Source organism: Zalophus californianus, chromosome 15 (genome assembly GCF_009762305.2).
Source record: "Zalophus californianus isolate mZalCal1 chromosome 15, mZalCal1.pri.v2, whole genome shotgun sequence".
Lineage (NCBI taxonomy): Eukaryota > Metazoa > Chordata > Mammalia > Carnivora > Otariidae > Zalophus > Zalophus californianus.
In genome coordinates, this window is record NC_045609.1 from 63,945,189 (window position 1) to 63,957,942 (window position 12,754).

Below are 12,754 nucleotides of genomic sequence, written 5' to 3' on the forward strand. Positions count from 1 at the left end.
GAAGGATCACAGGGAATGAAGCAAATAAAGCTGCCTTGGGGAAGAAGGAGGGTCAGGTACTTGATAATATCAAGAAAGGGAAAGAAGCAAGCACTCAAAATTGCCCCAGTCTCCTCCACTAGTAACCTTCCCTTTAAAGAGTTTCAGGTGCTATAACCACAAAGGGCCGGACCTTTTCTTACTATTGGACGAAAGATGGCACAGTATTGCCCAGTTCATCTTAGACACTCAGCACTCATCTCTAAAAGCTCCTGAAAGTGGCACTGGGGAGGGAAAACGATCCTAACATTCATTCTGAACAAATAGGAAATGGCTTCTTTTAAAGTTTGATCTGAAAGACACACACCTCCCCTCCCATAGGGTACACCCCGCACTACTCAATTTATCTGTGTCAGAGACTCCACAGACCGGATTGATTGTGCTGTAAATTGAGCCTCGGGTTCCATTCGGAGTACTTGAAACGTGACACTCCATCCACTAAGCCTTACTTCTTGGGTTGTTTTTTTTGTTGTTTTTTGATTCTAATATGTTGAAATATTTCTGCAGTTCTGGTGCTGTCTCTGCCTGGGCCAGGAAATGCAGTTTTGATCAAATCTCGTAATAATATGGGGAGATGTTGAAGATGAATGTCTATTGATAATTCGAACTGCCAGAAAGTGAGATACAGAGGAGAATTTAATAACCTGAAAAATGGTTGCAAAGGAGTGTGGTTTGGTTTTCAGCTGTCTCTTTCCTGTACTTGTTTCTAACCCAGGGTGAGTTTTGACGAGGGCCATTCCTGGGACAAGTATGGCTTCACTTCGGTTCCTCTCTTTGTTGACGGGGCTCTGGTGGAGGCAGGAGTGGAGACCCAAATCATGACGTGAGTACTTATTTTGCTGTGGCCAATAAGAGCCCGAGACCTGGTTCTGTCTCCACTGAGGCAGGGAACCCCAGAGCATTCCAATCTGGTTCCTAGTTTCCTCATCTGTAAAGTGGATATATGTGTTCTTATATCCACCGATTCAGAAGGCCACTGACAGCATCTGAGAAGCTAGGCTCTTAAGTGACCAGTTGCTTCTAACAGTATTTAAGATATTCTAACAAATTTCCATTTATTCAAAATCCAAGCAAACAGAAAGCTTCAGTCTTAAGACATGTCTTCTTTCTTTCCAAAACAGTCCAGAAGGGGGCAAGGGACAGGGACAGTCACAGGAAATAAAACTGCCAACATACTGAAATAAGAGAATATTTTAAGGGAAACTCCTGGAGTCTGTGCCACACACACACACACACACACACACACACACACACACACACACACACACACACACGCATACATACACACAAACGACACACACAGAGTTGTCATTCTACTTCAGATTAGTTTTCTGTGAACATTTTTCTATGTTCCTTTACACCGAGAATAGATGATCTTAAAATTGTAAAAATCCCCAAAGTACTTTCTGAATATTAAAGAAAATTTTAATAAGTTGGTACTAGTTTTTAAAAGTCTATCTAATTCTAATTTCTGAAAAACTGATCACCTATGTGTTTTTGTGTGCACATGGATATGTAGGGGGATATGGGAGGATAGTCATGGTAACCCTCCACCAGCCAATACCACCCTCGCCTCCCGCACTTTGAAGTGACTAGAACATTGTACACCTTCATCTTCGCTGAATGGAATGAAGGGAGTTGCTCCACAATATTAAGGGAATCTGCCATGTTGTGGGGTTGGCACAGATGGGGCTCACAGAATGCTTCTCTGCTGGTTTGGGGGAAGAGTGTGGTCTTCTTCCCATAGGGAACACTGCTGTTCTTTGAAACTTTGCGTTCATGAATGTCTTTATAGTTTGAATCAGTCTTTTCCGGGATGAGACTCATGGGCTCTGAGGAAGAGGCAAATACAGGGCAAATGGCTAGTTCTGTGCTTTACTTTTTCCCGAGAGTATCAGTTAAAATAATCTGTTACAACTACAGCTGTGCAGTTTTGTCCAAATGTCATAATCTGGCCCCCAACTTGACTACTTTGCCATGGCCCACCTCTCTACATCCATTCTCACACCCAAAGTGTTGACTGGCCAGACCTCTGGGCTTTCCGAGTGACAGCAAATACTCAGCTGTGGTGAAAACTGGTACACAAATTGGGGAAGACAAACAAAACAAATAGACAAAAAGCTCATCTCAGATTTAGGGCACCTGAGTTAGGATTCTGTACAATCCAGTAGCCGTGGCTTACCTGTCTGGTAATTCTTTTCTTCATTTCTAAGATAGAATCACTCCTTCTGCCTCTTTTTAAAATGTTGAAATCCTAAAAATCTTCACCTTTTTAGCAAATTAGCAGAAGCACAGCAAGGGTCTCATGTCTACAGGACTTGTCTAGAGAAAAAGTCTAGGATTCCCAGTGTCCTCATTATTAAAAAAAAAAAAAAGGTTTTATAATAGAAAACCTGAGTGGTTCCACAAGAATGCCTTTAAAACATTTAGGGCAAGTGTAACAAAGAGTGATTTTAAATTCTCTTCTTTAATTCTCTCTGAATTTTCTAAATTGTCAGGGTAATATTTTCTCTTAAATCTAAGGGTGGGGGCGCCTGGGTGGCTCAGTTGGTTGGGCGACTGCCTTCGGCTCTGGTCATGATCCTGGAGTTCCAGGATCGAGTCCCGCATTGAGCTGTCTGCTTGGCAGGGAATTTGCTTCTCCCTCTGACCCTCCCCTCTCATGCTCTTTCTCTCTCTCTCTCTCTCTCTCAAATAAATAAATAAATAGATAGATAGATAAATAAATAAATAAAAACCAAACCTCCAAGGGTGGTGAACTTGTCTTTTAAAGACTGAACACTCATTTTTGAGCATTTGCTTTGTTTTACGTGCAGGGTTGGGCCCCAGAGCTCTCTGGTTGAAAATGGAAAGATACGATATCAAGCCCTAGGAAGAGCTGCTCTGATCCTCCCAAGGGGTGTATTGCATTAGTAACTGATGTCTGTAAATGTGAACCTGTATTATGGCAAGACTTCTCTGGGCAGTTCTGTTGTAAAATGTGAGCAAGGATTTCCCGTAGAATTTGTTGCTCAGGATGTAAGGCTGTAATTTGAGTTTTGTCCAGTAATTTCTTCCCATTTTCCTAAAGTACACCCTCCACAGAATTGTCTCACCAACCAAATTTCTAATTAAAGTTCCTAAACAAAGAGACTCTTATTGTTAAGCTGAAAACTTGCTTTATTAAGAGTTAACAATATTGTATGCAAGTGTAGCTGTGCAAAGCATAAACAGTATTTAAGATACAGCATATTATCATTAATGCTTTGAGTCTAAAGCTTCAGCATTTGGTGGATACACAGCAATAATGTGTGTGTAACCTAAGTGCTAGATGTTTAAAGTAAGTATAATATAAATATTATTTCTAAAATGCAAATGATTTGGTAAATATATAGATATACATGTATCACAAATATGTATATGCGAGTGTATGTGTAGACGGTTGCATACACACGTATCCATGTATGTATATACAGGGAGGGATAGGTAACAGAGATACACTGAGAGAGAAATCCCAAGGACTTAGGGTCCTGGCAAGACCTTTGTAAGGTTATACTGTAAAAAAAAAATAATAATAAAAGTTTAAAAAATTGTTGGTACCTATGTGGTAGAGACTGTTCTAGATGGGCAAATCAGAAATTCCTGTCTTCATAAAGTTAGCATGCTTGTGCATTAAATAAATGTGACATACAAATGACTCTGTCATTTTACCCAGAATACTCTGCCAGGAGATTAAGATGTTTTCTTACAAATTCTGGGAAACATATGATATACTGGGAATACCACCATCTTTGCTCATGAGGATCTCTGACGTGAGCTAGCTTTTGCAAATTATGTCCTATCCCTCACTTAGTCACTAGCTATAAAAAGAAAACCTTCCACTTTTCTAGGACTTCCTCTGATATGGCCATCAAGGAGTTAAAGTAGTGAATTCTAAATTCCGTAAGGAGGCAAAGGTACACACGTTCAAGAAGATTGTATAATTTGCCTGAATTTATTAAACCAGATGTGGCTGCTCATCACAGTCAAACCTGACATGGTCCTCGAATCTTGGGCAGTGAAGATATATATGGTTCTAAAGTCGGGTGCTCCTTGCTTTTATATGAAGGACACATACCGGTCCCTCTTCTTTTTAGCTTTCTCCTCATCCCATAATGTGATTTATCCTGCATTTTCTTGTATGGGGCCTCTTTAAACTCATTGCATGCTTCTCTTGGGCATTACATTGAACAATATCCCATGTACACCAACCTTTACATGACCGGGCATTCCCTAGCAAGTCTAAGGCTACAGTTTAAATTCTGTGTTCATCTAATCTTAAATGGTAATAACTTTTTTCTCAGCTTCAGATGGAGTTTAGCTGGTCACATGGATATGAGGGAGCTTGACCTCAGGGCCAAACCATTTACTGAAAAGACAAGATAGCACTCCTGTTTTCCTTTCCTCCCCACTAACACTCCGCAAGAGCGGCAAAGCTTCTGCCCCCTTCTACCTTCTTTACAAGATAACTTTAAATGCTAGTAAGTAGAAAAGGAACAAGGGTAGAGCACAGTTGTGTTACATGGGATTTGGGACAGATAGGTATTTGTTCTTTCATGAAATTAAGATGAGTTTGGAAGCAGTTGTCCAACCAAGTATAAGCAATTCAGGCTGCCTGTTTTTAACTTTTTATTAAATTCAGAGTTTCTCTAATACGAAAACTATCCAGATGTGGTCAGGGCTGTTTAGACAACCACAAGCGTGAGCCCTGGAAAGATTGCCAAGAGGCAATTTCTGTCTCTGCCTTAGATTTGAAAACAACTTTAAAATCAGGTGACCCAAAAGGCCAACCAGATCTTTTCCCTCATGGAATGACAATGACATGGATTGAAGTAGGAGTTCAAAAAACTTGATATATCCCCTAAGCACTGTGAGGGCAAGGGGCCCATTTGGGGATAAGCGTGCTTACTCTTGCCATTTAACCAAAACTCACTCATGATGTAGGCTATTTGCTGTGTTTTTCTCCTCACAGTTAACCCTGACTCTAGCTCAGCTGTGGTCAGAGAGGAAGAAAGGCTAGCTCATTCTCACTAAGGTTTTATTGGCTTCTCTTGTTACCTTCATTTGGTGGATTTAAATATTTATCAGTTTAGGATAGGTAATTTTATATGTCAGCTTGTCAGGGCCACAGGGTACCTAGATATTTGATTAAACATTATTCTGCATGTTTCTGTGAGGGTGTTTTTATTTATTTATTAATTTTTTTATTAACATATAATGTATTGTTTGTTTCAGGGGTACAGGTCTGTGATTCATCAGTCTTACACAATTCACAGCGCTCACCGTAGTACTTACCCTCCCCAGTGTGTTTTTGGATAAGACTAACATTTAAATCGGGGTGCCTGGGTAGCTCAGTCTTAAGCATCTGCCTTCGGCTCAGGTCATGATCCCAGGGTCCTGGGATTGAGCCCCACGTCGGGCTCCCTGCTCTGAGGGAAGCCTGCTTCTCCCTCTCACACTCCCCCTGCTTTTGCTCCCTCTCTCACTATGTCTCTCTCTGTCAAATGAATAAATAAAATCTTAAAAAAAAGAAAAGACTAACATTTAAATTGGTAGACCTCATAAAGCAGATTGCCCTCCCTAATGTAGGTGGGGCTTATCCCATCAGTTAGAAGTATGAATAGAACAGAAAGGCTGACCTTCCCATGAGCAAGAGAGAACTCCCCCTGCCTGGCTGCCTTTGAACAGGGGCATGGCTTTTCCTGGCATTTAACTCCAACTAAAAAATCCACTCTTCTTGGGTTTCAAGCCTACAACCACTCTTATCAGCTCTCCTGGGTTTCCGGCTTGCTGACTCATCCTACAGATCTTGGGACTTGTCAGCCTCCATAATTGTGTAAGCCAATTGCTTATGGTAAATTCTTTTTTTCTTTCTCTATCTATATATATTTATGTATACACATGTATGTGCACGCACACACACCCACACATACAGTTGACATTTGAACAACACAGGTTTGAACTGCTCAGGTCCACTTATACGTGGATTTTTTTTTCCAATAAATACAGTACAGCACTAGAAATGTATTTTCTCTTTCTTATGATCTTTTTTTTCTCTAGCTGACTTTATTGTAAGAACATGGTATATAATACATATATACAAAATATTTGTTAATTGACTTTATGTTATCGGTAAGACTTCCAGTCAACTGTAGACTACTAAGTTTTGGGGGAGTCAAAAGTAATATACAGATTTTTTTAAATTTTATTTATTTGAGAGAGAGAGAGCATGAGAGAGAAAGAGAGAGAGAGAGATCACAAGGAGGGAGGAGGAGCAGAAGGAGAAGCAGGCTCCTGGCTGAGCAGGGAGCCTGATGCGGGACTCTTATCCCAGGACCCTGGGATCATGACCCGAGCTGAAAGCAGACACTTAACCACCTGAGCCACCCAGGCGCCCTAATATATAGATTTTTAACCATGCAGAAGCTTGATGCCCCTAACCCCTGCATTATTCAAGGGTCAACTCTATGTACATATCTTATTGGTTCTGTTTCTCTGGAGAGCTCTGAATAATATACAGTTCATTATTGAAAATTATGTAATAAGCTTCTAATATGTTTCAGACTCTCTTAGAGGGAATTAAAGAGGTAAATACAATTCTTTTTACCTATAAGGAACATTCAGGCCAGTGTGTTGGGTGAGGGAGATAACACCAATCATCAACAAACCCTAGTTGTATTGCCGGGATATAAGTAAAAGGAAGTGAAGACTTCACACACACAAAAAAGTTCAATTGAGTTGGTCTTGAAATTTCAATAGCAGTTTACCAGTGAAAAGCCAATTAATAGGTAATAGAATGTAAACTCAAAGAAAGCACAAATTTTTAATCATTTTGTTGAGTACTGTGACCTCAGTACTCCTCCTGAAAGGGGAACTGCCACATTGTAGGAAGTCAGTAATTATTTGTTGAAAGAATGACTGATTTGAAGACAAAGAACACAAACAAAACAAAGAGCCATGGAAGAGTGCATGGCTGGGTGTCAAGAGATTGATACCGTGAGGGTTCTTAGGTTATGTTTAGGAATTTACCTTATCCAAAGTGATGTTCTTGAAATTGAAAATATGGTAATTCCACTCCTCTTCTCAAAACCTCTAGAAGGCTGTCCATTGCCTTTAGGATAAAATCCAAACTCATTGAATGGCCTACAAATATCTACACTGACCACATGACTGGGACCTCATTTTTGGCCCCCACATTCTGACCACCTTTCTCTGACCCAATGGTGCCTTCCTGCCCCGAGAATTTTGTCTGCATATCTGCCTAGAAGGTGGTTGCACTCCACACTTGAACAACCAAACTTCTAGGTATCTTTCAGGTCACAGCTCACAGATCAGCTATTCTAGCACACCTTCTTTAGCCCATCAGGTCACACTGGGGACCCCCTTGCCATATGCTGTCTTAGCCCTAGGTAGTTTCCCTTTGCACTGCTTTCAACAATAAATATTAATAAATATGGCATTTTTTGTAACTTCCTCCTCATCTTCATCTGCCTTTAAGAAAGACAGACATATGTGTGTATGTGTGTAAACACATACATGACTTCTAAGTTTTATGAGGGAGGATCTTTGTATATTTTGTCCTTTGGGTGCCATATGTTTATCAGTTTTGTGCTTGCACTAAGGATTTTATGGCATATATGTATTGAATGATTAAATGTATATGTGAATGAGTTAAGTGTATTTTATGGTCCCCCGATAATCTTTTTTTTAAAGATTTTATTTATTTATTTATTTATTTATTTATTTATTTATTTATTTATTTGAGAGAGAGAGAGAACCAGTGGGAGGAGGGGCAAAGGGAGAAGCAGACTCCCTGCAGAGCAGGGAGCCCAATGGGATCATGACCTGAGCCGAAGGCAGACGCTCAACCGACTGAGCCACCCCGGTGCCTGGTCCCCAATAATCTTCCCACGGTTGTGATTATAGTGACTTCCCTGGACTCTGAGGTGCTATGATCAGAATCCAGTAGTTGCAAGTTATGGGGACGTAGGGGTTGGGTAGGAGTCAGAGCCTTCTGTGTGCAGAGGTGTCTATGGAGGATGATGAGGCAAGGGGTGGAATGATGCATGGGCACAACGGGGCAGCTAGAGAATGGGGACCCTCCTGGGAGTGATCCTGATTTCCTCCACTTTTCACAAGAGTCCCCCAGCTTCCACTTCTGGAGGCCAGTGCTTGGGCAGCAGGGTACCTTCTAACACTAGCTCAACAGGGGAATTTGTGTGAGAGAGACAGTCCCCGGCTTGCAGGCATGAGATTTGCTTACTTTCATTGCTCTTTTTTCCACTGTCTTTTCAAATGTTATTATTTCAACATTTCCTTGGTAACCTTGACAGGAACCATCTAGTCTAGCCTAATTCATTGTGAAATGTGACCATTCTTATTACTTAAGGCTGAGAAAAGGGCCGGATGATTGACAAGCCAGAGGGCCTATTGCCATCTCAGGCAGTAGCTCTCTAGCTGCTGAGATGCATGTGCTGCTAGAGCACTCGGGCCTCTTTGGTCTATTATTTGCCCCCAAATTAGCCTTTATGGAAAGCTCTTTTCTTGCGTGTCTCAGATGTGGAATCAGATGGAAAAACACTGCTTTCCTGCATCCTCAAAGCTACATTTGAAGTTTTCTTTTTTTTTTTTTTTTAAGATTTTATTTATTTGACAGACACAGCGAGAGAGGGAACACAAGCAGGGGGAGTGGGAGAGGGAGAAGCAGGCCTCCCGCGGAGCAGGGAGCCCGATGCGGGGCTCGATCCCAGGGCCCTGGGACCATGACCCGAGCCGAAGGCAGACGCCTAGTGACTGAGCCACCCAGGCGCCCCTGAAGTTCTTTCTTGATATGAAATATTTGAACCAATTGGCTGTGATTTAGCTGATCTTCTACAGGAACTAGGGAGAACCTGGCAGCCTCTCAGGGGAAAAAAACAATGAAACCAAGAGGGAAGTCCTGCCTCCCTGGAAGAAAGTGGACACTTCTTGCCAGGGGTCAGAAGTATCTTCTTACTAACCTGTGTCTGTCCAACACCCACTTTTGTGCCAGGTATCTGAGCAGTTTCCCAAATTTGATTTCATAGATTTCTCACAACAACCCTGCCAAGTTCATCAGATCATTATGACTGGGCAATTGTGGACATGGAGGCTCAAGAGAAATTCAGTGCTCTGCTCACACGTTCAGGAAGAGGCAGACTGAGAGCAAGGGATGTGAATTTCAAACATCAGGCTCAGAGCTGCAATTGGAGGAAAGGTAGTAGAGTTCGCCAAGGTTTGTTCAATAAAGGAGCATGGTATGTGGGGCAAGAGTCGTGGGATGCTAGTTATTCACTAAGTCTTGAGGGGTGGCCACCGTGCTCCAGACACCAAGTCAGAGCAGATCTATTCAAACGCAACCTGTTTGAAAAGATATGATGAACATGTGCTAGACCTGGAGAACAATGAAGTTGGAAGGTATGGGGCAAATTGTAGTTGCCATTGGATATCAAAGAAGCGATTGCAGAAAATACAATAAATGCAGAAAATACAATAGCTAGAAAAGGCTTTGTGGCTCTGCAGAGAAGAAGGAGAGAGGGAGTATTATGAGCAAACATGGAGCAGTAGACGGTGCCTGGCCTGCAGAGGCGAGAGTGAGCGGTAGGAAGGCTAGAGATGCTTACAGCAAATTGTCTAGGGCCAATTGCCTTGCTGACTCCCTGGATAAGTCCAATTCTAATTGGCATAAATCTCTGATCCATTGTTCCACCAGCAGAACTAATAGCCATAGTAAAGGGGGGGAGATAACATTTTGCCTAGAAAATTATGCAAACCCTGAAGATGCAGAGGTTAAAAAAAATAGAGACCTTCTTTCCACTTAAGAGACTGTGACCAGATATTAGCAGGGAATGTGCCCTCAAATCTAGCCTCAGCGCCACACAGAGACCCAACCCTGAGCATAAATGCATTGTTTAGCCTCCAGTAACTGCATCCGATAAAGTCATTGGAAGTGAACCAGCGCTGCTTCCATTGATCTGTTTTTCAATTCTCTGTTGTTTGCTGGAAGAGCCCGATTTTACTTTGCCCAAAGTAAGTCATTCGAGTAATCGGTAAATCCAGTGGAATTCTGAAGTCATTGCCTCTCAGGCTGGCTGCTGGGTTCACATCCTTCACATTGTCAGCCGACTTCCATCATCCCAAAAGCACACTCCTGTTGGTGCCAAGGAACACAAAAGCAGCATGTGTGCCCACATAGGGGCTTTTGGATGTCATTGGGCTGGCAACAGCTTGGAAGGAAAAGACTTATTTTGACCAACAAACTGCTGTGTTGGATGGAGCAGTGGCCAAGAGCTTGGGTGTTGGAGCTCCACACTCCGGGGAGAGCCCTCAGGGTACCATTACCATCCCTGTGACCTTAGAAGCCTCACCTGCTCTCCCTCTGAGCTTGGCTTTGCTGGCATGGATGTGGGAATTAAGTGAAATAATCTCCACAGGGGGACATTAGAGATGTTTGTGGCCTCCGCCATCTAATAAGCAAGAAATGGGTCACTTGCAGGGGAGAAGTTTGGCCCCTTAGAAAGGGGTCGACAAAGATCTTCCCTAGAGATTTTTGATTTTGCTGGCCACAGGGTCTTCGAGTGCACCTACTTGACTCCTGATCTAGGGTGAAAGGAGCCATAGGCACTCACAATATGCAAATCAATGGTCATCAGTGTGTTCCCATAAAACTTTACCAGTGGACACTGAAATTTGAATTGCATGCAATTTTTACACGTCACAAAGTACCATTCTTCATTTACTTTACTTTCCCCAACCATTTAAGATGTAAAACCATTGTTAGCTTGTAGGCCTGCCAGAATGGAGAACAGGCCAGATTTGTCCCACAGGTTGTAATTTGTGGACTCTGAATGAGAGGGCACATGGAGCTTAATGTATTGTGACTTGTTACAAATATAATTTGAATTTTTGACCCAGTTTCTACGAACTTCGCCCACTCACAACCTACATGCCCAGTCGCACTCCTTTATGAAAGATTGAACAGGCAGATCATTTGGAATGCCTTAGAAGTTTCCTCCTTTCTTATCCTAACCACACAGGCAGGGCACCTCTTTTGGGAAGCCCTCCTCAATTCCTTCAGCTCTTACTCATTCCCTTTCACTGAATTTCTTAAGCTGCAGGGTTTGGCTCACAGGTGTATTTAGTTTGGTCTGCATTTTTTTAAATGGAGCCCAAATTTGCAAAGTTGGAAACATCTGGCAGCACTGAACCCAAATGCCTGTAGTCTAACAATTTTCTGGAGCTGCAAGGCAGCTGCCTGCTTCGGACTGGGCATGTTCTTCTGGGCCCCACCTCTCACCTGATGTACAAGAGTCTGCTCCCCTGCTTCAGCTCCCTCATGGTCCATTTAAGCTGCCCTTCTGGGTTCTGTAAAATTTTCAATTTGTGATTTCCACTATAGATCCTACAGCCACAGTTTCATACCTATATTGTTTCTTGCAGTTCTCTTTGAGGGTTTCAAACATGCAGTAATGAAGTACAAAGAATAATCTCATAAGCACCAGTGTACCAACCACCTGGAATTAGTAACTTTTAACACACTATGACTTTGGCTTCAGATTTTTTTAAATGAATATACAGGGAATCCCAGGAGAATTGCTCTTCTCATTATTGCCCCGTTTCAGACCCTTTTCCCTTACTCCCTACACAGATCAGGGTCTGCCGTGAATTTGATGTATAGCCTTCTAGTGCATGTGTTGATACATTTAGTACGTGTTTAATTATCGACAGAAATATATGTAATATGGATTTATGTGTTTTTAAAGTGTATAATTTATCTAAGTGCTATCATTCTCCTACATGGGTCTGTCTCTCAACATTATCTATCTTGGGGCATATCCATCTGGTCCAGACACTTTTAATGCTATATGGCGTTCTGTCATGATAGGAATACGCACAGTTTATTTCTCCATTCTCTTATCAATGGACATTTAGGTTGTTTCTAGTTTTGGACTATTTTCAGCAGTACTATTCTATCTTTGCATATGCCTCCAGGTGCCTACATAGAATTCTTGTAACCCTGTACCTACAAGTGGGATGGCTGGGTCATGGCAAATTGCCATTGTCTTTATTTTTGCACTGTTTTCTGAGTGTTTCACGTATTGGTCATTTCTGCAGTGGGAGTGTGAAGTCTTTTTCAGTCTGTGAGATTCATAGGGTTTGCAACTGTCTTATTGGTCATCTTTCAGAGCCCTGAACATGGAGGCTTGTGCACGATTGGTGCACAGCAGATACATGGTGAGTGAATAATACCATTGGACTGCACTGCAAACATTTAAGGGCAAGGGCTGAATTTTATGCTTTCTAGGATTCCTTTTATCTCTTGCTTCAGGACTTGACACGAAGTAAGAGACTGAGAAATACAATGCCATGGGAAAACCAGGTGGCACTCCTTTCCTTTCTTCCAGCTTTGATTTCCGTCCATTTCCTCCTGTCTTGAACGTCCACCTTCTCCCTCTTGTGTCCATCACTTAGATTCCTCTTCTTCCCCCAACTCCTGACTCATTATTCACAGGTTCGCAGACCAGAGTTTCTAAACCACTATTATGGACTTCAAACTTTCTAACCCATTGAATGAACCTATTAAGTTTTTTTTTTTTTTAATTTTTTATTGTTATGTTAATCACCATATATTACATCATTAGTTTTTGGTGCAGTGTTCCATGATTCATTGTTTGTTCAT

At 41.9% G+C, this 12,754-nt stretch overlaps 1 protein-coding gene across 2 annotated transcripts in view; it reads left to right on the plus strand.

Moving 5' to 3' along the window:
* The window catches only part of SORCS3 (sortilin related VPS10 domain containing receptor 3), a 633,396-nt gene that overhangs the window by 552,473 nt on the left and 68,169 nt on the right, over window positions 1-12,754 (plus strand). For both annotated transcript variants that reach the window (XM_027597074.2, XM_035724341.1), the window contains exon 14: window positions 755-862. In XM_027597074.2, coding sequence (XP_027452875.1) covers window positions 755-862 — 108 coding nt within the window. The remainder of the gene's footprint in view (window positions 1-754; window positions 863-12,754) is intronic.